The sequence below is a fragment of the Coturnix japonica genome, unplaced genomic scaffold, assembly GCF_054131305.1.
Source record: "Coturnix japonica strain WE unplaced genomic scaffold, WE-NBRP24 Scf082, whole genome shotgun sequence".
NCBI lineage: Eukaryota > Metazoa > Chordata > Aves > Galliformes > Phasianidae > Coturnix > Coturnix japonica.
Window position 1 is genome coordinate 66,608 of NW_028188985.1, and position 24,946 is coordinate 91,553.

The window sequence follows — 24,946 nt, forward strand, 5'->3', positions numbered from 1 at the left end:
GGTCCATATGGGCTATATGGGGTCTATATGGGGTCCATATGGGGTCCATATGGGGCTGTTTAAGGTCCCTATGGGTCTATATGGGGTCTTCTGGGGGGGGGGGGGGGAGTATGGGGAGGGTATGGGGGGGGTAGGGACCCCAAAGTGGGGGGGTATGGGGGGATATTGGGGTTATAGGGACCCCAAAATGGGGAGGTGGGGGGGCTGGGACCTCAAAGTGGGGGGGATATGGGGGGATATTGGGGTTATGGGGGGATATGGGGGGATATTGGGGTTATAGGGACCCCAAAATGGGGGGTGGGACCCCAAATCCTCCCTGGGGGGGGGGGTCTGTTATTCCCTTAACCCTACAGCCACCCTATGTCACGCTGCTGCCTCCCTGCTGCTGGGCTGACCCTATTGGAACAATGGGATCTCAGCGCCTTCAACCTCACACTCACACTCTGCAGGTGGGTTATAGGGGGGGGGAGACCCCATATGGACCCATATAGACCCCATATAGACCCATATAGACCCCATACAGACCCCATATAGACCCCATATAAACCCCATATAGACCCCATAGCCATACAGACCCCATATAGACCCCATATAGACCCCATACAGACCCCATATGGACCCATATAGACCCCATATAGACCCATATGGACCCATATAGATCCCATATGGACCCCAATAGATCCCATATGGACCCATATAGACCTGATATAGACCCCATATAGACCCCATAGCCATACAGACCCCATACAGACCCCATATGGACCCATATAGACCCCATATAGACCCCATATAGACCCCATATAGACCCCATAGCCATACAGACCCCATACAGACCCCATACAGACCCCATATAGACCCCATATAGACCCCATATGGACCCATATAGACCCCATATAGACCCCATATAGACCCCATATGGACCCCTATAGATCCATATGGACCCCATGTAAAACCATATCGCCCCATATAGCCCCATAGGGACCCCTGTAGTCCCCAGTTGGCCCCATATAGCCCCATATGGACCCCATATAGACCCCATATAAACCCATATGGACCACCATAAGACCCCATATAAACCCCATAGGACCCAATATAAGTCCCATAGGACCCCCATAAGACCCATATAACCCCATAGGACCCTCATAAGACCCCATAAGACCCCATATAACCCCATAGGACCCCCATAAGACCCCATATAACCCCATAAGACCCCATATAACCCCATAGGACCCCCATAAGACCCCATATAACCCCATAAGACCCCATAGGACCCCCATAAGACCCCATAGGACCCCCATAAGACCCCATATAAACCCCATAGGACCCCCATATAAACCCCATAGGACCCCCATAAGACCCCATATAACCCCATAGGGACCCCATATAAACCCCATAAGACCCCATATAAGGCCCATAGGACCCCCATAAGACCCCATATAACCCCATATAACCCTATAAGACCCCATATAACTCCATAGGGACCCCCATAAGACCCCATATAACTCCATAGGACCCCCATAAGACCCCATATAACCCCATAAGACCCCATATAAACCCCATATAACCCCATATAAACCCCATATAAACCCCATATAACCCCATAAGACCCCATATAAACCCCATATAACCCCATAAGACCCCATATAACCCCATAAGACCCCATATAAGCCCCATAAGACCCCATAGGACCCCCATATAACCCCATATAAACCCCATATAACCCCATATAACCCCATAAGACCCCATAAGACCCCATATAAACCCCATAGGGCCCCCATAGGACCCCATAAGACCCCATAGGACCCCATAGGACTCCCATAAGACCCCATATAACCCCATAAGACCCCATAGGACCCCCATAAGACCCCATATAAACCCCATAGGACCCCCATAAGACCCCATATAACCCCATAAGACCCCATATAACCCCATATAACCCCATATACCCCCATATAACCCCATATAACCCCATGTAGCCCCATATAACCCCATAGCCCCCCATATTAACCCCTATTTCCCCCCCCCCCAACAGCGTCCCCCCCGCAGCCACTGAGCTGCTGCTGCTTGCCGTCACATTGGGCCGGAAGAGGAGGTTGCTTTGATATCAATGGGGGGCTTAAATTAATGGGGGGGGGCTTTTATTGAGGGAGGGGCTTCGTTTTATACAGGGGGGTCGATTTTGGGGTAAAAATGGGTGGTTTTGGGGGTGGAAAAGCCATAAATCCCCTCCCCCCCCCCCTATTTTTGTATTCATTGATAATAAAGTAAGCGTGAAGCTCCGCCCCTTATGCAAATATATCTCGGATCAGCCAATGAGCGCTCGGATCCTTCTATATCCCCGCCTAATATGCAAATGAGGCTCTTGCCGCGGGAAGTGTGGAGCTCCGCCCCTTATGCAAATGAACCTCTGAGCAGCCAATGAGCGCTGTGAGCCTCCTCAACATGCAAGTGAGGCTCTTTCAGCGTGGGGCGTGCGCTCGCTTCTCGGCTTTTATGCAAATGAGCGGCGCGGTGCATTGTGGGAGCGCATTTTAGGGTAAAAAAGCGTATTTTCCGCACAACACAGCGCTCAATACGGGATAAACTAAGGTCACCGATACTACCGACGCTGCCATTGTTCGGATGGGAGCAAGAACGGCTTCGGGTTTAATCACCGTGTCTTATATAGGTGTAGATTAGCGTTGGGAGCGGGAGTCGGACGCCATATTGGCATCGTCAGTGCGGTACATCCTGACCTGCCCCCGCAGTGCGGGCAGTGCGTGATGATTGGAGCGTCATGATCACGTGATTACACAACCACGTGACGCGGGCCGGCAACACCCGCGGGCACCTCTCTGATGACGTCACGCTGCGGGGGCAGACCGGATGTAGGGGGTTACTTCCGGGTTCTAAGCACGCACTTGCTTCTGATTGGTTACCTGTAAGTCCTGCATTTTTTTTTAGCGTGTTCTTCTATCTTATTGGCTGACTGCGTTTTTGAATCCGGTCTCTGATTGGTTGAATTCAATGTCACTAAAAGCAGAGGTGATACGTTATTTATAGCGCCTAGATCCCGCCCCGGAAGTCATCAACCAGCCAATGATAAACGGCTCCTAACGGCTGTCAGCCACCGGAAGTAGCCCTGAGATCATGTCGGCAGCCAATTAGCACAAACCCGGAAGTCGTGTGGCCAGCCAATCAGACTGCGTGGCTCGCAATAAGCCCCACCCACCTTTTGCCCGGAAGTCGTGTAACCAGCCAATCAGAAACGAGCGAGGGAGCCTGAAAGTGGGCGGTTCCCAGCTCGGCGTTAACCAATGAGAGGCCGCAGAGCGTTGGGCGGCAGCCAATGGGAGCGAGGGAGGAGGATTTGAAGCGGAGCCGCGGAGCTGAACGGGTCGGAGCGGCGGGTAAAGGGGGGGGGGGGCGTTATATAGGGGCTATATGGGGTTATATGGGGCTTATATGGGTCCTATAGGGTTATATGGGGTTATATGGGGTTATATGGGGTCCTATGGGGTTATATGGGGTTATATGGGGTTATATGGGGGTCCTATAGGGTTTATATGGGTCCTATAGGGCTTATATGGTTCCTATGGGGTTTATATGTGGTCTTATAGGGGTTCTATGGGGTTCTATGGGGCTTATATGGGGTTTATATGGGTCCTATAGGGTTCTATGTGGTCTTATGGGGGTCCTATGGGGTTATATGGGTCCTATAGGGTTATATGGGATCTTATAGTGGTCCTATGGGGGTCCTATGGGGTTTATATGTGGTCTTATGGGGCTTCTATGGGGTTCTATGGGGCTTCTATGGGGTTTATATGGGTCCTATTGGGTCCTATGGGGCTTATATGGTTCCTATGGGGTTTATATGGGGTCTTATGGGGGTCCTATAGGGGTCTTATGGGGGTTCTATCGGGCTTCTATGGGTTCTTATGGGGTCCTATAGGGGTTTTATGGGGTCTTATGGGGCTTATATGGGTCTTATGGGGTCTTATAGGGGTCCTATAGGGTCCTATGGGGCTTATATGGGGTCCTATGAGGGTCCTATGGGGCTTATGGGGTCCTATAGGGGTCTTACGGGGGTTCTATCGGTCTTCTATGGGTTCTTATGGGGTCCTATAGGGGTTTTATGGGGTCTTCTGGGGGTCCTATGGGGTTATATGGGGTCTTATGGGGATCCTATGGGGCTTATATGGGGTCTTATGGGGATCCTATGGGGCTTATAGGGGTCTTATGGGGGTCCTATGGGATTTATATGGGGTCCTACGGGGTCCTATGGGGTTTATATGTGGTCTTATGGGGGTTCTATGGGGTTCTATGGGGCTTATATGGGGTTATGGGTCCTATAGGGTAATATGGGGTCTTATAGTGGTCCTATGGGGTTTATATGTGGTCTTATGGGGCTTCTATGGGGTTTATATGGGTCCTATAGGGTCCTATGGGGCTTTTATGGGTCCTATGGGGTTTATATGGGGTCTTATGGGGGTCCTATTGGGCTTATGGGGTTCTATGGGGGTCTTATGGGGTTTATATGGGTTCTATGGGGTTTATATGGGTTCTATGGGGGTCCTATAGGGGTTCTATGGGGTCCTATAGGAGTCCTATAGTGCTTATATGGGGGTCTTATGGGGCTTATTTGGGGATCCTATGGGGGTCCGGGGGGGGTGGGGGGTGTCCTATAGGGGTCTTATGGGGATTCTATGGGGCTTATGGGGGGGTGGGGGTGCTTATAGGATACATTAAATCATTGGGGTCCATTCTGTGCCCCCCCCCATTTAGGATGTCCTACAAAGAGAACATCAACCCTACACTGTACGCCCTAAAGGTAACAACCCCCCCCCATTAAAATCCCCTATAGAACAGACCCCATACAATCCCCTATAGGGGGTCTATTCCCCCCCATTGACTTTAATGGCCTCCCATCCCCTATAGAACAGACCCCATACAATCCCCTATAGGGGTCTATTCCCCCCCATTGACTTTAATGGCCCCCATAAGATCCCATATAAACCCCATAGGACCCCCATAAGACCCCATACAATCCCCTATAGGGGTTTATTCCCCCCCCATTGACTTTAATGGCCCCCATAAGATCCCATATAAACCCCATAGGACCCCCATAGGACCCCATATAAACCCCATAGGACCCCCATAAGACTCCATATAACCCCATAGGACCCCCATAAGATCCCATATAAACCCCATATAGACCCCCATAAGACTCCCATCCCCTATGGAACAGACCCCATACAATCCCCTATAGGGGGTCTATTCCCCCCATTGACTTTAATGGCCCCCATAAGACCCCATATAACCCCATAGGACCCCCATAAGATCCCATATAAACCCCATAGGACCCCATATAAACCCCATAGGACCCCCATAAGACCCCATATAAACCCCATAGGACCCCATAGGACCCCATATGAACCCCATAGGACCCCAATAAGACCCCATATGAACCCCATAGGACCCCAATAAGACCCCATATAAACCCCATAGGACCCCCATAAGACTCCATATAACCCCATAGGACCCCCATAAGATCCCATATAAACCCCATATAGACCCCCATAAGATCCCGTATAAACCCCATAGGACCCCCATAAGACCCCATACAATCCCCTATAGGGGATCTATTCCCCCCCATTGACTTTAATGGCCTCCCATCCCCTATAGAACAGACCCCATACAATCCCCTATAGGGGGTCTATTCCCCCCATTGACTTTAATGGCCCCCATAAGACCCCATATAAACCCCATAGGACCCCCATAAGACCCCATATAAACCCCATAGGACCCCCATAAGATCCCATATAAACCCCATAGGACCCCCATAAGATCCCATATAAACCCCATAGGACCCTATATAACCCCATAGGACGCCATATAAACCCCATAGGACCCCCATAAGATCCCATATGAACCCCATAGGACCCCAATAAGACCCCATATAACCCCATAGGACCCCCATAAGACCCCATATGAACCCCATAGGACCCCAATAAGACCCCATATAACGCCATAGGACCCCCTTAAGACCCCATACAATCCCCTATAGGGGGTCTATTCCCCCCATTGACTTTAATGGCCTCCCATCCCCTATAGAACAGACCCCATACAATCCCCTATAGGGGTTTATTCCCCCCCATTGACTTTAATGGCCCCCATAAGACCCCATATAACCCCATATGACCCCCATAAGACCCCATAGGACCCCCATAAGACCCTATATAACCCCATAGGACCCCATATAAACCCCATAGGACCCCCATAAGACCCCATATAAACCCCATAGGACCCCAATAAGACCGCATATAGACCCCCATAAGACTCCTATCCCCTATAGAACAGACCCCATACAATCCCCTATAGGGGGTCTATTCCCCCATTGACTTTAATGGCCTCCCATCCCCTATAGGGCGGAGCCCCCCATAGGGTTCCCTGTAAGGACCCCCCCCCACCCAGCACAGGGACCCCCTCGGATGCTCTGCTGCTACAAAGGGCTGCGGGACGGGTGCCCCCCCCCAAAGCAATGCCTGTGCCAGGTAATGGGGGGGGGGCTTTAATGGGGGGGGGGGGTCCTTTAAATGGTAGGGGTCTATTGGGGTGGGGGTCCATTAATGGGGGGGGGGGTCCTTTAATGGGGGGAGGGTGTTCTTTAATGGGGGGGGTCCATTAATGGGGGGGGGGTCCTTTAAATGGGGGGGGTCTATTGGGGTGGGGGGGTCCATTAATGGGGGGGGGTCCATTAATGGGGGGGGGGGGGTCCTTTAAATGGGAGGGGTCTATTGGGGTGGGGCGTTCCTTTAATGGGGGGGGGGGTCTATTGGGGTGGGGAGGTCCATTAATGGGGGGGGGTCCATTAATGGGGGGGGGGGTCCTTTAAATGGTAGGGGTCTATTGGGGTGGGGGTCCATTAATGGGGGGGGGGGTCCTTTAATGGGGGTGGGTGTTCTTTAATGGGGGGGGGGTTTATTGGGGTGGGGGGGTCCTTTAATGGGGGGGGGGTGTTCTTTAATGGGGGGGGTCCATTAATGGGGGGGGGGTCCTTTAAATGGGGGGGGTCTATTGGGGTGGGGGGGTCCTTTAATGGGGGGGTTCCTTTAATGGGGGGGGGGGTCTATTGGGGTGGGGGGGTTCCTTTAATGGGGGGGGGTCTATTGGGGGGGGGGGTGTTGTTCTTTAATGGGGGGGGGGGTCCTTTAAATGGGGGGGGTCTATTGGGGTGGGGGGTTCCTTTAATGGGGGGGGGGGTCTATTGGGGTGGGGGGGTCCATTAATGGGGGGGGGGTCCTTTAAATGGGGGGGGTCTATTGGGGTGGGGGGGTCCTTTAATGGGGGGGGGTCCGTTAATGGGGGGGGGGTCTATTGGGGTGGGGGGTGTTGTTCTTTAATGGGGGGGGTCCATTAATGGGGGGGGGGTCCTTTAAATGGGGGGGGTCTATTGGGGTGGGGGTTCCTTTAATGGGGGGGATGGGTCATTTAAGGGGGGGGAGTTCTTTAAATGGGGTGGGGGTCCTTTAATGGGGGGGCGCCTCTAATGGGGGGGGGGCTCTTTAATGGGGGGGGGTCGTTTGATGGGGGAGGGGGGGGCCTTTAATGGGGGGGGGTCTATTGGGGGGGGGTGTTCTTTAATAGGGGGGGCCTTTAATGGTGGGGGGTCCATTAATGGGGGGGGGGGTGTTTTAATGGGGGAGGGGGGTTCATTAAATGGGGGGGGGCATTTGAGGGGTGGGGTCCATTAATGGGGGGGGGAATGGGGGGTTCCACTAAAGGGGGTGGAGGGGGTCTTTTAATGGGGGGGGTCCATTAATGGGGGGTGGTCTATTGGGGTGGGGGTCCAGTAATTGGGGGGGGGGGGGTCCTCTAATGGGGGGGTGTCCTTTAATGGGGGGGGGGGGCCATTAAGGGGGGGAAATCCATTGTGGTGGGGGTCTATTGGGGTGGGTTTCTATTGGGGTGGGTTTCTATTGGGGTGGGGTCTATTGGGGTGGGGAACCATTGGGGTGGGGGTCTATTGGGGGATCTATTGGGGTGGGGGTCCATTAAGGGGGGTCTATTGGGGGATGGAGGTCCATTGGGGGGGGTCTATTGGGGGCAGGGATCTATCGGGGTGAGGGTCCATTGGGGTGGGGGTCTATTGGGGGCAGGGGTCCACAGTGGGGGGGGATCCATTGGGGTGGGGGTCTATTGGGGGGGGGTTGATTAAGAGGGGATCTATTGGGGATGGGGGTCCATGGGGGGTGGCCATTGGGGTGGGGGTCTATTGGGGTGGGGGTCCATTAAGGGGGGGTCTGTTGGGGGGGTAGGAGGTCTATTGGGGTTGGGGGTCTATTGAAGGGGGGGAGTCCATTAAGGGGTTTATTGGGGTGTGGGGTCTATTGAGGTGGGGGTCCATTGGGGTGGGGGTCCATTGGGGGAGGGGTTTGGGGTAGGGGTCTATTGGGGGGGGGGGGTCCATTGGGGTGGGGGGTCTATTGGGTGGGGGTCCATTAAGGGGGTCTTTTGGGGGGTAGGGGGTCCATTGGGGTGGGGGTCCATTGGGGTGGGGGTCTATTGAGGTTGGGGGGCATTGGGGTGGGGATCTATTGGGGTGGGGGTCTATTGGGGTGGGAGGTCTATTGGGGGGGGGGTCCGTTAAGGGGGTCTGTAGGGGGTCTATTGGGGTGGGTGTCCATTGGGATGGGGGTCTATTGAGGTTGGGGGACATTGGGGTGGGGGTCTATTGGGGTAGGGGTCTATTTGGGGGGGGGTCTCAGTGTGACGTGCTTTCTTGTTGTCCCCCCCCCCAACCCCAATAGCTGGACGGGTCCCTGTGGAGCCCCCCAGCAGCACTGCGACCCCACAGCACCCACCGTGAGTTATGGGGGGGGGTCCTTATAGGGATCCTATAGGGAGGGGTTGGGGACCCCATAAGGGGCACTGGGGTGTCATGGGGACCCTATAAGGGGCACTGGGGACCCCATAAGGGGCACTGGGGTGTCATTGGGACCCTATAAGGGGCACTGGGGACCCCCTGAGCCATATGGGGACACCATTGGAACCCCATAAGGTGCATTGGGGTGTCATGGGGACCCCATAAGGGGCATTGGGATCCCCCTGAGCCATATGGGGACACCATTGGGACCCCATAAGGGGCACTGGGGACCCCATAAGGGGCACTGGGGTCCCCTGAGCCATATGGGGACACCATTGGGACCCCATAAGGGGCACTGGGGACCCCATAAGGGGCACTGGGGTCCCCTGAGCCATATGGGGACACCATTGGGACCCCATAAGGGGCACTGGGGACCCCATAAGGGGCATTGGGGACCCCCTGAGCCATATGGGGACCCCATTGGGACCCCATAAGAGGCACTGGGGACCCCATAAGGGGCACTGGGGTGTCATGGGGACCCCATAAGGGGCACTGGGGACCCCATAAAGGGCACTGGGGTATCATGGGGTCCCCATAAGGGGCACTGGGGACCCCATAAGTGGCACTGGGGGTCCTCAGAGCCATATGGGTCCCCTATGGGGTCTTGTTCATGCCCCATAGACCTTATTATGGTTGTGTCCCTATAGGAAGACGTTCAGCATCGAGGACTTCGAGGTGGGAACCCCATGAGCCATATGGGGACCCCATAAAGACCCCATAGGAGGCACTGGGGACCCCCTGAGCCATATGGGGACACCATTGGGGACCCCATAAGGGGCATTGGGGACCCCCTGAGCCATATGGGGACGCCTACAGGACCCTATAGGGTGTCATGGGGACCCCCTGAGCCATATAGGGACCCCATAAGGGGCACTGGGGACCCCATAAGGGGCATTGGGGTCCCCCTGAGCCATATGGGGACCCCATTGGGACCCCATAAGAGGCACTGGGGACCCCATAAGTGGCACTGGGGTCCCCTGAGCCATATGGGGACACCATTGGGGACCCCATAAGGGGCACTGGGGACCCCCTGAGCCATATGGGTCCCCTATGGGGTCTTGTTCATGCCCCATAGACCTTATTATGGTTGTGACCCTATAGGAAGACGTTCAGCATCGAGGACTTCGAGGTGGGAACCCCCTGAGCCATATAGGGACCCTATAAGGGGCACTGGGGTGTCATGGGGACCCCATAAGGGGCACTGGGGTCCCCTGAGCCATATGGGGACCCCATAAGGACCCCATAAGGGTCATAGGGATCCCCTGAGCCATATGGGGACACCATTGGGACCCTATAGGGGGCATTGGGGTGTCATGGGACCCCATAAGGGACACTGGGGACCCCATAAGGGTCATGGGGACCCCATAAGGGGCATTGGGGCCCCCCTGAGCCATATGGGGACCCCATAAGGGTCATAGGGGTCCTCTGAGCCATATGGGGACCCCATAAAGGGCACTGGGGTGTCATGGGGACCCCATAAGGGACACTGGGGACCCTATAGGGGGCACTGGGGTGTCATGGGACCCCATAAGGGGCACTGGGGGTCCTCAGAGCCATATGGGTCCCCTATGGGGTCTTGTTCATGCCCCATAGACCTTATTATGGATGTGACCCTATAGGAAGACGTTCAGCATCGAGGACTTCGAGGTGGGAACCCCCTGAGCCATATAGGGACCCTATAAGGGGAACTGTGGTGTCATGGGGACCCCATAAGGGGCACTGGGGACCCCTGAGCCATATGGGGACCCCATAAGGGGCACTGGGGACCCCCTGAGCCATATGGGGACCCTATAAGGGGCACTGTGGTGTCATGGGGACCCCATAAGGGGCACTGGGGACCCCATAAGGGTCATGGGGACCCCATAAGGGGCACTGGGGTCCCCTGAGCCATATGGGGACACCATTGGGACCCTATAGGGGGCACTGGGGTGTCATGGGACCCCATAAGGGGCACTGGGGACCCCCTGAGCCATATGGGGACCCCATAAGGGGCACTGGGGACCCCTGAGCCATATGGGGACCCCATAAGGGTCATAGGGATCCCCTGAGCTGTATGGGGACACCATTGGGACCCCATAAGGGGCATTGGGGACCCCCTGAGCCATATGGGTCCCCTATGGGGTCTTGTTCATGCCCCATAGACCTTATTATGGATGTGACCCTATAGGAAGACGTTCAGCATCGAGGACTTCGAGGTGGGGCGGCCTTTGGGGAAGGGGAAGTTTGGGAACGTTTACCTGGCCAGGGAGAGGACGTCGCGTTTCGTGGTGGCCCTAAAAGTGCTTTTCAAATCCCAAATCGAGAAGGAGGGGGTGGAGCATCAGCTGAGGAGGGAGATCGAGATCCAGGCTCATCTACGGTCAGTATAGGGGATATATGGGGGGTATAGGGGGGTATAGGGGATATATGGGGGATATAGGGGGTATATGGGGTCCTTTGGGGGATATAGGGGATATATGGGGATATATGGGGTCCTTTGGGGGATATAGGGGATATATGGGGTCATTGGGGGATCCTGGGGGGGTATAGGGGCTATATGGGGTCGGTATAGGGGCTATATGGGGTCCTTTGGGGGATATAGGGGATATATGGGGTCCTTTGAAGTCTTATGGGTTTAAAGGAGGATATAGGGGGTGGAGCATCAGCTGAGGAGGGAGATCGAGATCCAGGCTCATCTACGGTCAGTATAGGGGGTATATGGGGGATATAGGGGGGTATAGGGGCTATATGGGGGATATAGGGGGGTATAGGGGCTATATGGGGGATATAGGGAATATATGGGGGATATAGGGGCTATATGGGGGATATAGGGGGGTATAGGGGATATATGGGGTCATTGGGGGATCCTGGGGGGTATAGGGGCTATATGGGGTCGGTATAGGGGGGTATAGGGGCTATATGGGGGATATAGGGTGGTATAGGGGATATATGGGGGATATAGGGGGGTATAGGGGGTATATGGGGGATATAGGGGGGTATAGGGGATATATGGGGTCATTGGGGGATCCTGGGGGGGTATGGGGGATATAGGGGGGGGATATAGGGGATATATGGGGGATATAGGGGGATATAGGGAATATATGGGGGATATAGGGGATATATGGGGGATATAGGGGGGTATAGGGGATATATGGGGGATATAGGGGATATATGGGGTCCTTTGGGGGGGTATAGGGGGTATATGGGGTCATTGGGGGATCCTGGGGGGGTATAGGGGCTATATGGGGGATATAGGGGGGTATAGGGGATATATGGGGGATATAGGGGGGTATAGGGGCTATATGGGGGATATAGGGGGGTATAGGGGATATATGGGGGATATAGGGGGGTATAGGGGATATATGGGGAATATAGGGGGGTATAGGGGATATATGGGGTTCTTTGGGGGATATAGGGGGTATATGGGGTCCTTTGGGGTCATTGGGGGGGTATAGGGGCTATATGGGGTCGGTATAGGGGCTATATGGGGGATATAGGGGGGTATAGGGGATATATGGGGTCATTGGGGGATCCTGGGGGGGTATGGGGGCTATATGGGGGATATAGGGGGGTATAGGGGATATATGGGGGATATAGGGGGGTATAGGGGATATATGGGGGATATAGGGGATATATGGGGTCCTTTGGGGGGGTATAGGGGCTGTATGGGGTCCTTTGGGGTCATTGGGGGGGTATAGGGGATATATGGGGGATATAGGGGGGTATAGGGGCTATATGGGGGATATAGGGGATATATGGGGTCCTTTGGGGGGGTATAGGGGATATATGGGGTCCTTTGGGGTCATTGGGGGGATATATGGGGGATATAGGGGATATATGGGGTCCTTTGGGGGATATAGGGGATATATGGGGTCCTTTGGGGGGTTATAGGGGGTATATGGGGTCATTGGGGGATCCTGGGGGGGTATAGGGGCTATATGGGGTCCTTTGAAGTCTTATGGGTTTAAAGGAGGATATAGGGGGTGGAGCATCAGCTGAGGAGGGAGATCGAGATCCAGGCACATCTACGGTCAGTATAGGGGATATATGGGGGATATAGGGGGGTATAGGGGATATATGGGGGATATAGGGGGGTATAGGGGCTATATGGGGGATATAGGGGATATATGGGGTCCTTTGGGTGGTATAGGGGCTATATGGGGTCGGTATAGGGGCTATATGGGGTCCTTTGGGGGATATAGGGGGTATATGGGGTCCTTTGGGGGATATAGGGGATATATGGGGTCCTTTGTGGTCAATGGGGGGACATAGGGGCTATATGGGGTCCTTTGTGGTCAATGGGGGGACATAGGGGCTATATGGGGTCCTTTGGGGGGCTTTGGGGGGTATATGGGGTCCTTTGGGGGGCTTTGGGGGGTATATGGGGTCCTTTGGGGGGGTATAGGTGCTATATGGTGTCTTTTGGGGTCATTGGGGTGGTATAGGGACTATATGGGGTCCTTTGGGGGGGTATTTGGGGTCACTGGGGGATCCTGGGGGGGTATAGGGGCTATATGGGGTCGGTATACGGGCTATATGGGGTCCTTTGGGGGGTATAGGGGCTATATGGGGTCTTTTGGGGGGGTGTAGGGGGGGTATATGGGGGTATAGATGCTCTATTGGGTCCTTGGGGGATCCTGGTGGGGTATGGAGGGGGTATAGGGGCGGTATAGGGGCTATATGGGGTCCTTTGGGGGGGTATTTGGGGTCATTGGGGGATCCTGGGGGGCATATAGGGGGGCTATATGGGGTCCTTTGGGGGGGTGTAGGGACTATATGGGGTCCTTTGGGGGTGTAGGGGCTATATGGGGTCCTTTGGGGGAGGTATAGGGGCTATATAGGGTCCTTTGGGGGGGTGTAGGGGCTATATGGGGTCCTTTGGGGGGGTATAGGGGCTATATAGGGTCCTTTGGGGGGGTGTAGGGGCTATATGGGGTCCTTTGGGGGGGTATAGGGGCTATATAGGGTCCTTTGGGGGGGTGTAGGGGCTATATGGGGTCCTTTGGGGTCCTGGGGGGGATATAGGGGCTATATGGGGTCCTTTGGGGGGGTATAGGGGATATATGGGGTCCTGGGGGGGATATAGGGGCTGTATGGGGTCCTTTGGGGGATCCTGAGGGGATATATGGGGTCCTTTGGGGGATATATGGGGTCCTTTGGGGTCCTGGGGGGGATATAGGGGCTGTATGGGGTCGGTATAGGGGCTATATGGGGTCCTTTGGGGGGGTATAGGGGGTATTTAGGGTCAATGGGGGATCCTAGGGGGGTATGGGGGGGGGTATAGAGGCTATATGGGGTCCTTTGGGGTCATTGGGGGGATATAGGGGGGGTATAGGGGCTATATGGGGTCCTTTGGGGTCATTGGAAGGATATAGGGGGGGTATAGGGGCCATATGGGGTCCTTTGGGGTCATTGGGGGGATATAGGGGGGGTATAGGGGCTATATGGGGTCCTTTGGGGTCATTGGGGGGATATAGGGGGGGTGTAGGGGCTATATGGGGTCCTTTGGGGGGGTGTAGGGGCTATATGGGGTCCTTTGGGGGGGGTGTAGGGGCTATATGGGGTCCTTTGGGGGGGTGTAGGGGCTATATGGGGTCCTTTGGGGGATAGAGGGGGTATATGGGGTCCTTTGGGGGATATAGGGGGTATTTAGGGTCAATGGGGGATCCTAGAGGGTATGAGGGGGGTATAGGGGTGGTATAGTGTCGATTTTTGGGTCTTATAGCGTTAATTTTGGGTCCTTACACTGTTATTTTTGGTGCCCCCCCCCCAGTCACCCCAACGTTCTCCGTCTGTACAACTACTTCCACGACCGCAAACGAGTTTATCTCATCCTGGAGTACGCGCCAAGGGGGGAGCTCTACAAGGAGCTGCAGCGCTGCCGGCGCCTGGACGAGCCCCGCAGCGCCACGGTGAGACCCATAGAGACCCCATAGGGACCCCATATCACCCCATAGGGACCCATAGGGACCCCATAGTCCATCTGACCCCATAAGGACCCCATAAGGACCCCATAGTCCATCTGACCCCATAGGGACACATAGGGACCCCATAGGGACCCCATAAGGACCCCAGAGCCCATCTGACCCCATAGGGACACATAGGGACCCCATAAGGACCCCATAGGGACCCCATAGTCCATCTGACCACATAGGGACACATAGAGACCCCATAGGGACCCCATAGCCTCATCCACATGGGGAGCTCTACAAGGAGCTGCAGCGCTGCCGGCGCCTGGACGAGCCCCGCAGCGCCACGGTGAGACCCATAGGGACCCCATATCACCCCACAGGGACCGCATATCACCCCATAGGGACCCCATAGCCCATCTGACCCCATAGGGACCCCATAAGGACCCCATAGTCCTTTTAGGGTCTCTCTGACCCCATACCCCCCTATATAACCCCAATACCCCCCTATACCCCATAACCCCATATCCCCCATGCAGCTGATGGAGGAGCTGGCGGACCCCATACCCCCATACCCCCCCATATAACCCCATACCCCCCATATAACCCCATATCCCCTATGCAGCTGATGGAGGAGCTGGCGGACCTCATACCCCCCCATATAACCCCATATCCCCCATATAACCCCATACCCCCCATATAATCCCATATAACCCCATAACCCCATACCCCCCCATCTAACCCCATATCCCCCATATAACCCCCATCTAACCCCATATCCCCTATATAACCCCCATCTAACCCCATACCCCCATATAACCCCATACCCCCCATCTAACCCCATACCCCCCATATAATCCCATATAACCCCATACCCCCCATATAACCCCATTATAACCCCCCATATAACCCCATATAACCCCATATAACCCCCATATAACCCCCATATAACCCCATATAACCCCCATATAGCCCCATATCCCCCCATATAACCCCATATCCCCCCTATACCCCATATAACCCCATAACCCCATATCCCCCATATAACCCCATATAACCCCATATAACCCCATATAACCCCATATAACCCCATATCCCCCCATATAACCCCATATAACCCCATATCCCCCCATCTAACCCCCATATCCCCCCATATAACCCCATATAACCCCATATCCCCCCATATAACCCCCATATAACCCCCCTATACCCCATATAACCCCATTATAACCCCATATAACCCCATATAACCCCCATATAACCCCATATAACCCCCATATAACCCCATATAACCCCATATAACCCCCATATAACCCCATCTAACCCTATATCCCCCCATATAACCCCATAACCCCCCTATACCCCATATAACCCCATATCCCCCCATATAACCCCCATACCCCCCATATAACCCCCCATATAACCCCATATCCCCCATATAACCCCATATCCCCCATATAACCCCATATAACCCCATAACCCCATATCCCCTATCCAGCTGATGGAGGAGCTGGCGGACCCCCATACCCCCCATATAACCCCATATCCCCCATCTAACCCCATATCCCCCCATATAACCCCCATATCCCCCCATATAACCCCATATCCCCCCATATAACCCCATAACCCCCCATATAACCCCATATCCCCCCATATAACCTCATACCCCCCATCTAACCCCATATAACCCCATACCCCCCTATATAACCCCATACCCCCCTATATAACCCCATACCCCCCCATATAACCCCATACCCCCCCATATAACCCCTATACCCCCCATATAACCCCATATCCCCCCATATAACCCCATACCCCCCCATATAACCCCATATATCCCATATAACCCCATAACCCCATATCCCCCCATATAACCCCATAACCCCCATATCCCCCCATATCCCCCCATGTAACCCCCATAACCCCCCTATACCCCATATAACCCCATATAACCCCATATCCCCCCATATAACCCCATAACCCCCCTATACCCCATATAACCCCATATAACCCCCATAACCCCCATATAACCCCATATATCCCATATAACCCCATATCCCAAATCTAATCCCATATCCTCTATGCAGCTGATGGAGGAGCTGGTGGACCCCATACCCCCCCATATAACCCCATACCCCCCATCTAACCCCATAACCCCCATCTAACCCCATAACCCCCATCTAACCCCATACCCCTCCATGTACAGCTGATGGAGGAGCTGGCGGACCCCATACCCCCCCATATAACCCCATATCCCCCCATATAACCCCATAACCCCCCATATAACCCCATATCCCCCCATCTAACCCCATATCCCCCCATCTAACCCCATATCCCCCCATATAACCCCATACCCCCCCATATAACCCCATACCCCCCCTATATAACCCCATATATCCCCTATGCAGCTGATGGAGGAGCTGGCGGACGCGCTGCTGTACTGCCACGCCAAGAAGGTGATTCACCGCGACATCAAACCCGAGAACCTGCTGCTGGGCCTCAAGGGGGAGCTCAAGATCGCCGACTTCGGGTGGTCCGTGCACGCACCCTCACTAAGGTAATGGGGGAGCACCCCATAGGGCCCCATAGGGCCCCATATATGGGACATGACCCCTCAGGTAATGGGGAACCGCCCCATAGGGCCCCATAGGACCCCATAGGACCCCATAGGGTCCTATAAGATCCCATATATGGGACATGACCCCTCACTCAGGTAATGGGGGCAGAGGACCCCATAGGACCCCATAGGGTCCCATAAGATCCCATATTTGGGACATGACCCCCTATATGGGACATGGCCCCTCACTCAGGTAATGGGGGCAGAGGACCCCATAGGACCCCATAAGATCCCATATAATGGGACATGACCCCTCACTCAGGTAATGGGGGGGGAGGACCCCATAGGACCCCATAAGATCCCATATATGGGACGTGACCCCTCAGGTAATGGGGGACCACCCCATAGGACCCCATAGGACCCCATAGGGTCCCATATATGGGACATGACCCCTCAGGTAATGGGGGACCACCCCATAGGACCCCATAGGACCCCATAAGATCCCATATATGGGACATGACCCCTCACTCAGGTAATGGGGAGGATGACCAGGGACCCCATAGGACCCCATAGGGCCCCATAGGGTCCCATAAGATCCCATATATGGGACATGACCCCATCCATGCCACCAACCCCATGTTATGACCCTTATGGGGGTCCTGGCCCTTTAAGATGGGGGATAAGGCTGACCAGGGACCCCATAGGACCCCATAGGACCCCATAGGGCCCCATAGGGTCCCATAAGATCCCATATATGGGACATGACCCCCTATATGGGACATGACCTCTCACTCAGGTAATGGGGGACCACCCCATAGGACCCCATAGGGTCCCATAGGACCCCATATATGGGACATGACCCCTCAGGTAATGGGGGACCACCCCATAGGGCCCCATAGGGTCCCATATATGGGACATGACCCCATATATGGGACATGACCCCATCCATGCCACCAACCCCATGTTATGACTCTTATGGGGGTCCTGGCCCTTTAAGATGGGGGATAAGGCTGACCAGGGACCCAATAGTACCCCATAGGGCCCCATAGGGTCCCATAGGGTCCCATAAGATCCCATATATGGAACATGACCCCCTATATGGGACATGACCCCTCACTCAGGTAATGGGGGAGCACCCCATAGGGCCCCATAGGACCCCATAGGGTCCCATAAGATCCCATATATGGGACATGACCCCCTATATGGGACATGACCTCTCACTCAGGTAATGGGGGACCACCCCATAGGGCCCCATATATGGGACATGACCCCTCAGGTAATGGGGGAGCACCCCATAGGGCCCCATAGGGTCCCATAGGGTCCCATAGGGTCCCATAAGATCCCATATATGGGACATGACCCCATATATGGGACATGACCCCATCCATGCCACCAACCCCATCTAATGCCCCTTATGGGGGTCCTGGCCCTTTAAGATGGGGGAGAAGGCTGACCAGAGACCCCATAGGACCCCATAGGGTCCCATATATGGGACATGACCCCTCAGGTAATGGGGGACCACCCCATAGGACCCCATAGGGCCCCATAGGGCCCCATATATGGGACATGACCCCTCATTCAGGTAATGGGGGCAGAGGACCCCATAGGACCCCATAGGACCCCATAAGATCCCATATAATGGGACATGACCCCTCACTCAGGTAATGGGGGACCACCCCATAGGACCCCCTATATGGGACATGAACCCTCACTCAGGTAATGGGGGCAGAGGACCCCATAGGACCCCATAGGGTCCCATATATGGGACATGGCCCCTCACTCAGGTAATGGGGGCAGAGGACCCCATAGGACCCCATAGGGTCCCATATATAGGACATGCCCCCTCCCTCAGGTAATGGGGGGGCTGACCATGGACCCCATAAGACCCCATATATGGGACCCCCAAGCCCATATTGGACCCCACTGAGTCCTCCCCATCCAACACAGGCCTCATTAAGGGGATATGGGGGGGGGGTCTCCCAAATACCCCCATGTTTCTTAACCCCCCCCGCACATAAGCCCCCATGTTATGGATGGAGGCTGACCAGGGACCCCATAGGACCCCATATATGGGACCCCCAAGCCCATATTGGACCCCATAAGACCCCATATATGCCCACATTGAACCCCATTGAGCCCTCCCCATCCAACACAGGCCTCAATAAGGGGATATGGGGGGGGAGTCTCCCAAATACCCCCATGTTTCTTGCCCCCCCCTCCCCAATAAACCCCCATGTTATGGATGGAGGCTGACCAGGGACCCCATAGGACCCCATAAGACCCCATATATGGGACCCCCAAGCCCATATTGGACCCCATAAGACCCCATATATGCCCATATTGGACCCCATTGAGTCCTCCCCATCCAACACAGGCCTCAATAAGGGGATATGGGGGCGGGGGTCTACCAAATACCCCCATGTTTCTTAAACCCCCCCCCCATAAAACCTCCATGTTATGGATGGAGGCTGACCAGGGACCCCATAGGACCCCATATGACCCCATATATGGGACCCCCAAGCCCATATTGGACCCCATAAGACCCCATATATGCCCATATAGGACCCCACTGAGTCCTCCCCATCCAACACAGGCCTCAATAAGGGGATATGGGGGGGGGGGGGGGGGTCCACCAAATACCCCCCTGTTTCTTAACCCCCCCTCATAAAACCCCCATGTTATGGATGGAGGCTGACCAGGGACCCCATAGGACCCCATAAGACCCCATATATGGGACCCCCAAGCCCATATTGGACCCCATAAGACCCCATATATGCCCACATTGAACCCCATTGAGCCCTCCCCATCCAACACAGGCCTCAATAAGGGGATATTGGGGGGGGGTCTACCAAATACCCCCCTGTTTCTTAACCCCCCCTCATAAAACCCCCATGTTATGGATGGAGGCTGACCAGGGACCCCATAGGACCCCATATGACCCCATATATGGGACCCCCAAGCCTATGTTGGACCCCATAAGACCCCATATATGCCCATATAGGACCCCACTGAGTCCTCCCCATCCAACACAGGCCTCATTAAGGGGATATGGGGGGGGGGTCTCCCAAATACCCCCATGTTTCTTAACCCCCCCCCATAAAACCTCCATGTTATGGATGGAGGCTGACCAGGGAACCCATAGGACCCCATAAGACCCCATATATGGGACCCCTAAGCTCATATTGGACCCCATAAGACCCCATATATGCCCATATAGGACCCCATTGAGTCCTCCCCATCCAACACAGGCCTCAATAAGGGGATATGGGGGGGGGGGTCTCCCAAATACCCCCATGTTTCTTGACCCCCCCCCCCCATAAAACCCCATGTTATGGATGGAGGCTGACCAGGGACCCCATAGGACCCCATAAGACCCCATATATGGGACCCCCAAGCCTATGTTGGACCCCATAAGACCCCATATATGCCCACATTGAACCCCATTGAGCCCTTCCCATCCAACACAGGCCTCAATAAGGGGATATTGGGGGGGGTCTCCCAAATACCCCCATGTTTCTTAACCCCCCCCACACATAAGCCCCCATGTTATGGATGGAGGCTGACCAGGGACCCCATAGGACCCCATAAGACCCCATATATGGGACCCCCAAACCCATATTGGACCCCATAAGACCCCATATATGCCCACATTGAACCCCATTGAGCCCTCCCCATCTAACACAGGCCTCAATAAGGGGATATTGTGGGGGGGGGTCTACCAAATACCCCCATGTTTCTTGACCCCCCCCCCCCATAAAACCCCATGTTATGGATGGAGGCTGACCAGGGACCCCATAGGACCCCATAAGACCCCATATATGGGACCCCCAAGCCTATATTGGACCCCATAAGACCCCATATATGCCCATATTGGACCCCACTGAGTCCTCCCCATCCAACACAGGCCTCATTAAGGGGATATGGGGGGGGGGGGGGTCCACAAAATACCCCCATGTTTTTTGCCCCCCCCTCCCCAATAAACCACCATGTTATGGATGGAGGCTGACCAGGGACCCCATAGGACCCCATATGACCCCATATATGGGACCACAAAGCCCATATTGGACCCCATAAGACCCCATATATGCCCATATAGGACCCCATTGAGCCCTTCCCATCCAACACAGGCCTCATTAAGAGGATATGGGGGGGGTCTCCCAAATACCCCCATGTTTCTTGACCCCCCCCCCATAAAACCCCCATGTTATGCCTTATAGGGATGGGGGCTGACCAGGGACCCCATAGGACCCCATATATGGGACCCCCAAGCCCATATTGGACCCCATAAGACCCCATATATGCCCACATTGAACCCCATTGAGCCCTCCCCATCCAACACAGGCCTCAATAAGGGGATATGGGGGGGGGGTCTCCCAAATACCCCCATGTTTCTTAACCCCCCCCCCATAAAACCCCATGTTATGGATGGAGGCTGACCAGGGAACCCATAGGACCCCATAAGACCTCATATATGGGACCCCCAAGCCCATATTGGACCCCATAAGACCCCATATATGCCCATATTGGACCCCATTGAGCCCTCCCCATCCAACACAGGCCTCAATAAGGGGATATGGGGGGGGGGGTCTCCCAAATACCCCCATGTTTCTTAACCCCCCCCCCACATAAGCCCCCATGTTATGGATGGAGGCTGACCAGGGACCCCATAGGACCCCATATATGGGACCCCCAAGCCCATATTGGACCCCATAAGACCCCATATATGGGACCCCATATATGCCCATATTGGACCCCATTGAGTCCTCCCCATCCAACACAGGCCTCAATAAGGGGATATTGGGGGGGGGTCTCCCAAATACCCCCATGTTTTTTGCCCCCCCTCCCCAATAACCCCCCATGTTATGGATGGAGGCTGACCAGGGACCCCATAGGACCCCATATATGGGACCCCCAAGCCCATATTGTACCCCATAAGACCCCATATATGGGACCCCCAAGCTCATATTGGACCCCATAAGACCCCATATATGCCCATATTGGACCCCACTGAGTCCTCCCCATCCAACACAGGCCTCATTAAGGGGATATGGGGGGGGGGTCTCTCCTGTTTCTTGCCCCCCCCTCCCCCATAAACCCCCCCCCCAGGAGGAAGACGATGTGTGGGACCCTGGATTACCTCCCCCCCGAGATGGTGGAGGGTCGGACCCACGACGAGAAGGTGGATCTGTGGTGTCTGGGGGTCTTGTGTTACGAGCTGCTGGTGGGACACCCCCCATTTGAAAGCACCTCCCACGCTGAGACCTATCGGCGCATCACTAAGGTGGGCTACAACCCCCCCACCCCATTAATGGAGGACCCCCCCCAGCCCATTAATGGAAGGACCCCCCCCCCATTCCTTTAATGGAAGGACCCCCATCCCATTAATGGAAGGACCCCCCCCCATAAAAGGGGGGACCCCCCCATCCCATTAATGGAAGGACCCCCCCCATCCCATTAATAGAGGACCCCCCCTCATCCCTTAAAAGGAAGGACCCCCCCTTCCCAACCCCATAAAAGGAAGGACCCCCCCCCTTCCCAACCCCATAAAAGGGAAGACCCCAACCCCATAAAAGGAAGGACCCCCACCCCCTAAAAGGAAAGACCCCCCCCTTCCCAACCCCATAAAAGGAAGGACCCCCCCCACCCCATTAATGGAAGGACCCCCATCCCATTAATGGAAGGACCCCCCCCATCCCATTAATAGAGGACCCCCCCCATTCCTTTAATGGAAGGACCCCCCCACACCCCATTAATGGAAGGACCCCCATCCCATTAATGGAGGACCCCCCCCATCCCATTAATAGAGGACCCCCCCCATTCCTTTAAAGGAAGGACCCCCCCCATCCCATTAATAGAGGACCCCCCCCATTCCTTTAATGGAAGGACCCCCCCCCCATCCCATTAATGGAAGGACCCCCCCCATCCCATTAATAGAGGACCCCCACCATCCCTTAAAAGGAAGGACCCCCATCCCATTAATGGAAGGACCCCCCCCACCCATTAATAGAGGACCCCCCCCACCCCATTAATGGAAGGACCCCCATCCCATTAATGGAAGGACCCCCCCATCCCATTAATGGAGGACCCCCCCCACCCCTTAAAAGGAAGGACCCCCCCCCACCCTATTAAAGGAAGGACCCCCCCAACCATTAATAGAGGACCCCCCCCCAGCCCATTAATGGAAGGACCCCCCCCCCATTCCTTTAATGGAAGGACCCCCATCCCATTAATGGAAGGACCCCCCCCCCATAAAAGGGGGGACCCCCCCCATTCCATTAATGGAAGGACCCCCCCCAACCCATTAATAGAGGACCCCCCCCCCCAGCCCATTAATGGAAGGACCCCCCCCACATCCCTTTAATGGAAGGACCCCCCCCACCCCATTAATGGAAGGACCCCCCCCCCCCATAAAAGGGGGGACCCCCCCACCCCATTAATGGAAGGACCCCCCCCCATAAAAGGGGGGACCCCCCCATCCCATTAATGGAAGGACCCCCCCACCCTATTAAAGGAAGGACCCCCCCCATCCCATTAATAGAGGACCCCCACCATTCCTTTAATGGAAGGACCCCCCCACACCCCATTAATGGAAGGACCCCCATCGCATTAAAAAGGGAGGACCCCTCCCCATTTTCACACCCTATCCCCCCCTTACCCAAACTGGGGGGGGGTCTCTTGGCTGGGGGGGGGTCTCTTATTCTGGGGGGGGGTCCCTAACCTTGTCCCCCCCCCAGTCCCTCTCCTAACCCCCTCCCCTCTATTACCCCCCAATCTTCACACCCTATCCCCCCTTACCCAAACTGGGGGGGGTCTCTTGGCTGGGGGGGGTGTTTATATTGGGGTGGGGGTCTTCTTATTCTGGGGGGGGTCTCTAACCTTGTCCCCCCCCCCCATTTAATAGGTGGATCTCCATTTCCCCCCCGTGGTCCCTGAAGGTGCCCGCGATCTCATTGGCCGCCTGCTCCGTCACAGCCCCCCCGAGCGCCTCCCCCTGCGGGGGGTCCTGCAGCACCCCTGGGTGCGAGCCCACTCCCGAAGGGTCCTGCCCCCCTCATACACCCCCCCATAAACAAGGACCCCCCCCATAAAGAAAACGAGGACCCCCCCCCATAAAGAAAACCAGGACCCCCCCCTAAAGAAAAGGAGGAACCCCCCCTAAAGAAAATGAGACCCCCCCATAAAGAAAACATGGACCCCCCCCCAAAGAAAACCAGGACCCCCCCCCATAAAGAAAACCAGGACCCCCGCCTAAAGAAAACGAGGACCACCCCCCTAAAGAAAACAAGGACCCCCCCCCCCATAAAGAAAACCAGGACCCCCCCCATAAAGAAAACAAGGACCCCCCCCATAAAGAAAACAAGGACCCCCCCCCATAAAGAAAACGAGACCCCCCCCAAAGAAAACCAGGACCCCCCCCCTAAAGAAAATGAGGACCCCCCCCATAAAGAAAACCAGGACCCCCCCATAAAGAAAACGAGACCCCCCCCATAAAGAAAACCAGGACCCCCCACTAAAGAAAATGAGGATCCCCCTTAAAGAAAACGAGACCCCCCCATAAAGAAAATGAGGACCCCCCCAAAGAAAACGAGCCCCCCC

At 55.2% G+C, this 24,946-nt stretch overlaps 1 protein-coding gene and 1 non-coding gene across 7 annotated transcripts; both read left to right on the forward strand.

The window, feature by feature from the left end:
- Positions 1–2,689: 2,689 nt before the first annotated feature.
- On the forward strand, positions 2,690–24,946 carry LOC107307256 (aurora kinase B-like). 6 transcript variants are annotated; one of them, XM_085534390.1, is made up of 10 exons: positions 3,346–3,389; positions 4,765–4,810; positions 6,407–6,533; positions 8,790–8,844; positions 10,499–10,552; positions 11,073–11,264; positions 14,658–14,796; positions 17,202–17,350; positions 22,457–22,631; positions 24,252–24,922. In XM_085534390.1, exons 2-10 carry the CDS (start codon positions 4,766–4,768, stop codon positions 24,417–24,419), a joined length of 1,104 nt encoding a protein of 367 aa, XP_085390516.1. In that variant the 5' UTR covers positions 3,346–3,389; position 4,765; the 3' UTR covers positions 24,420–24,922. The 6 variants fall into 6 exon arrangements, with proteins under 6 accessions (XP_085390518.1, XP_085390520.1, XP_085390516.1 ...); XM_085534392.1 differs by lacking the exons at positions 4,765–4,810; positions 6,407–6,533 and adding an exon at positions 2,690–2,920 and having other exon boundaries at positions 3,043–3,389; XM_085534391.1 differs by lacking the exon at positions 10,499–10,552 and having other exon boundaries at positions 24,252–24,943.
- Positions 2,713–2,839, forward strand: LOC116652655 (U8 small nucleolar RNA). The gene has a single exon (XR_004305796.1). It is a non-coding gene; the product is annotated as a U8 small nucleolar RNA (small nucleolar RNA).

Excerpts from the sequence above, each read along its gene's own strand:
- LOC107307256 (XM_085534390.1), top strand. The coding sequence starts at position 4,766 with ATGTCCTACAAAGAGAACATCAACCCTACACTGTACGCCCTAAAG. Across the intron at positions 8,845-10,498 it reads GCGACCCCACAGCACCCACC|ACCTTATTATGGATGTGACC; the intron begins GTGAGTTATGGG and ends CATGCCCCATAG. Across the intron at positions 22,632-24,251 it reads CCTATCGGCGCATCACTAAG|GTGGATCTCCATTTCCCCCC; the intron begins GTGGGCTACAAC and ends CCCATTTAATAG.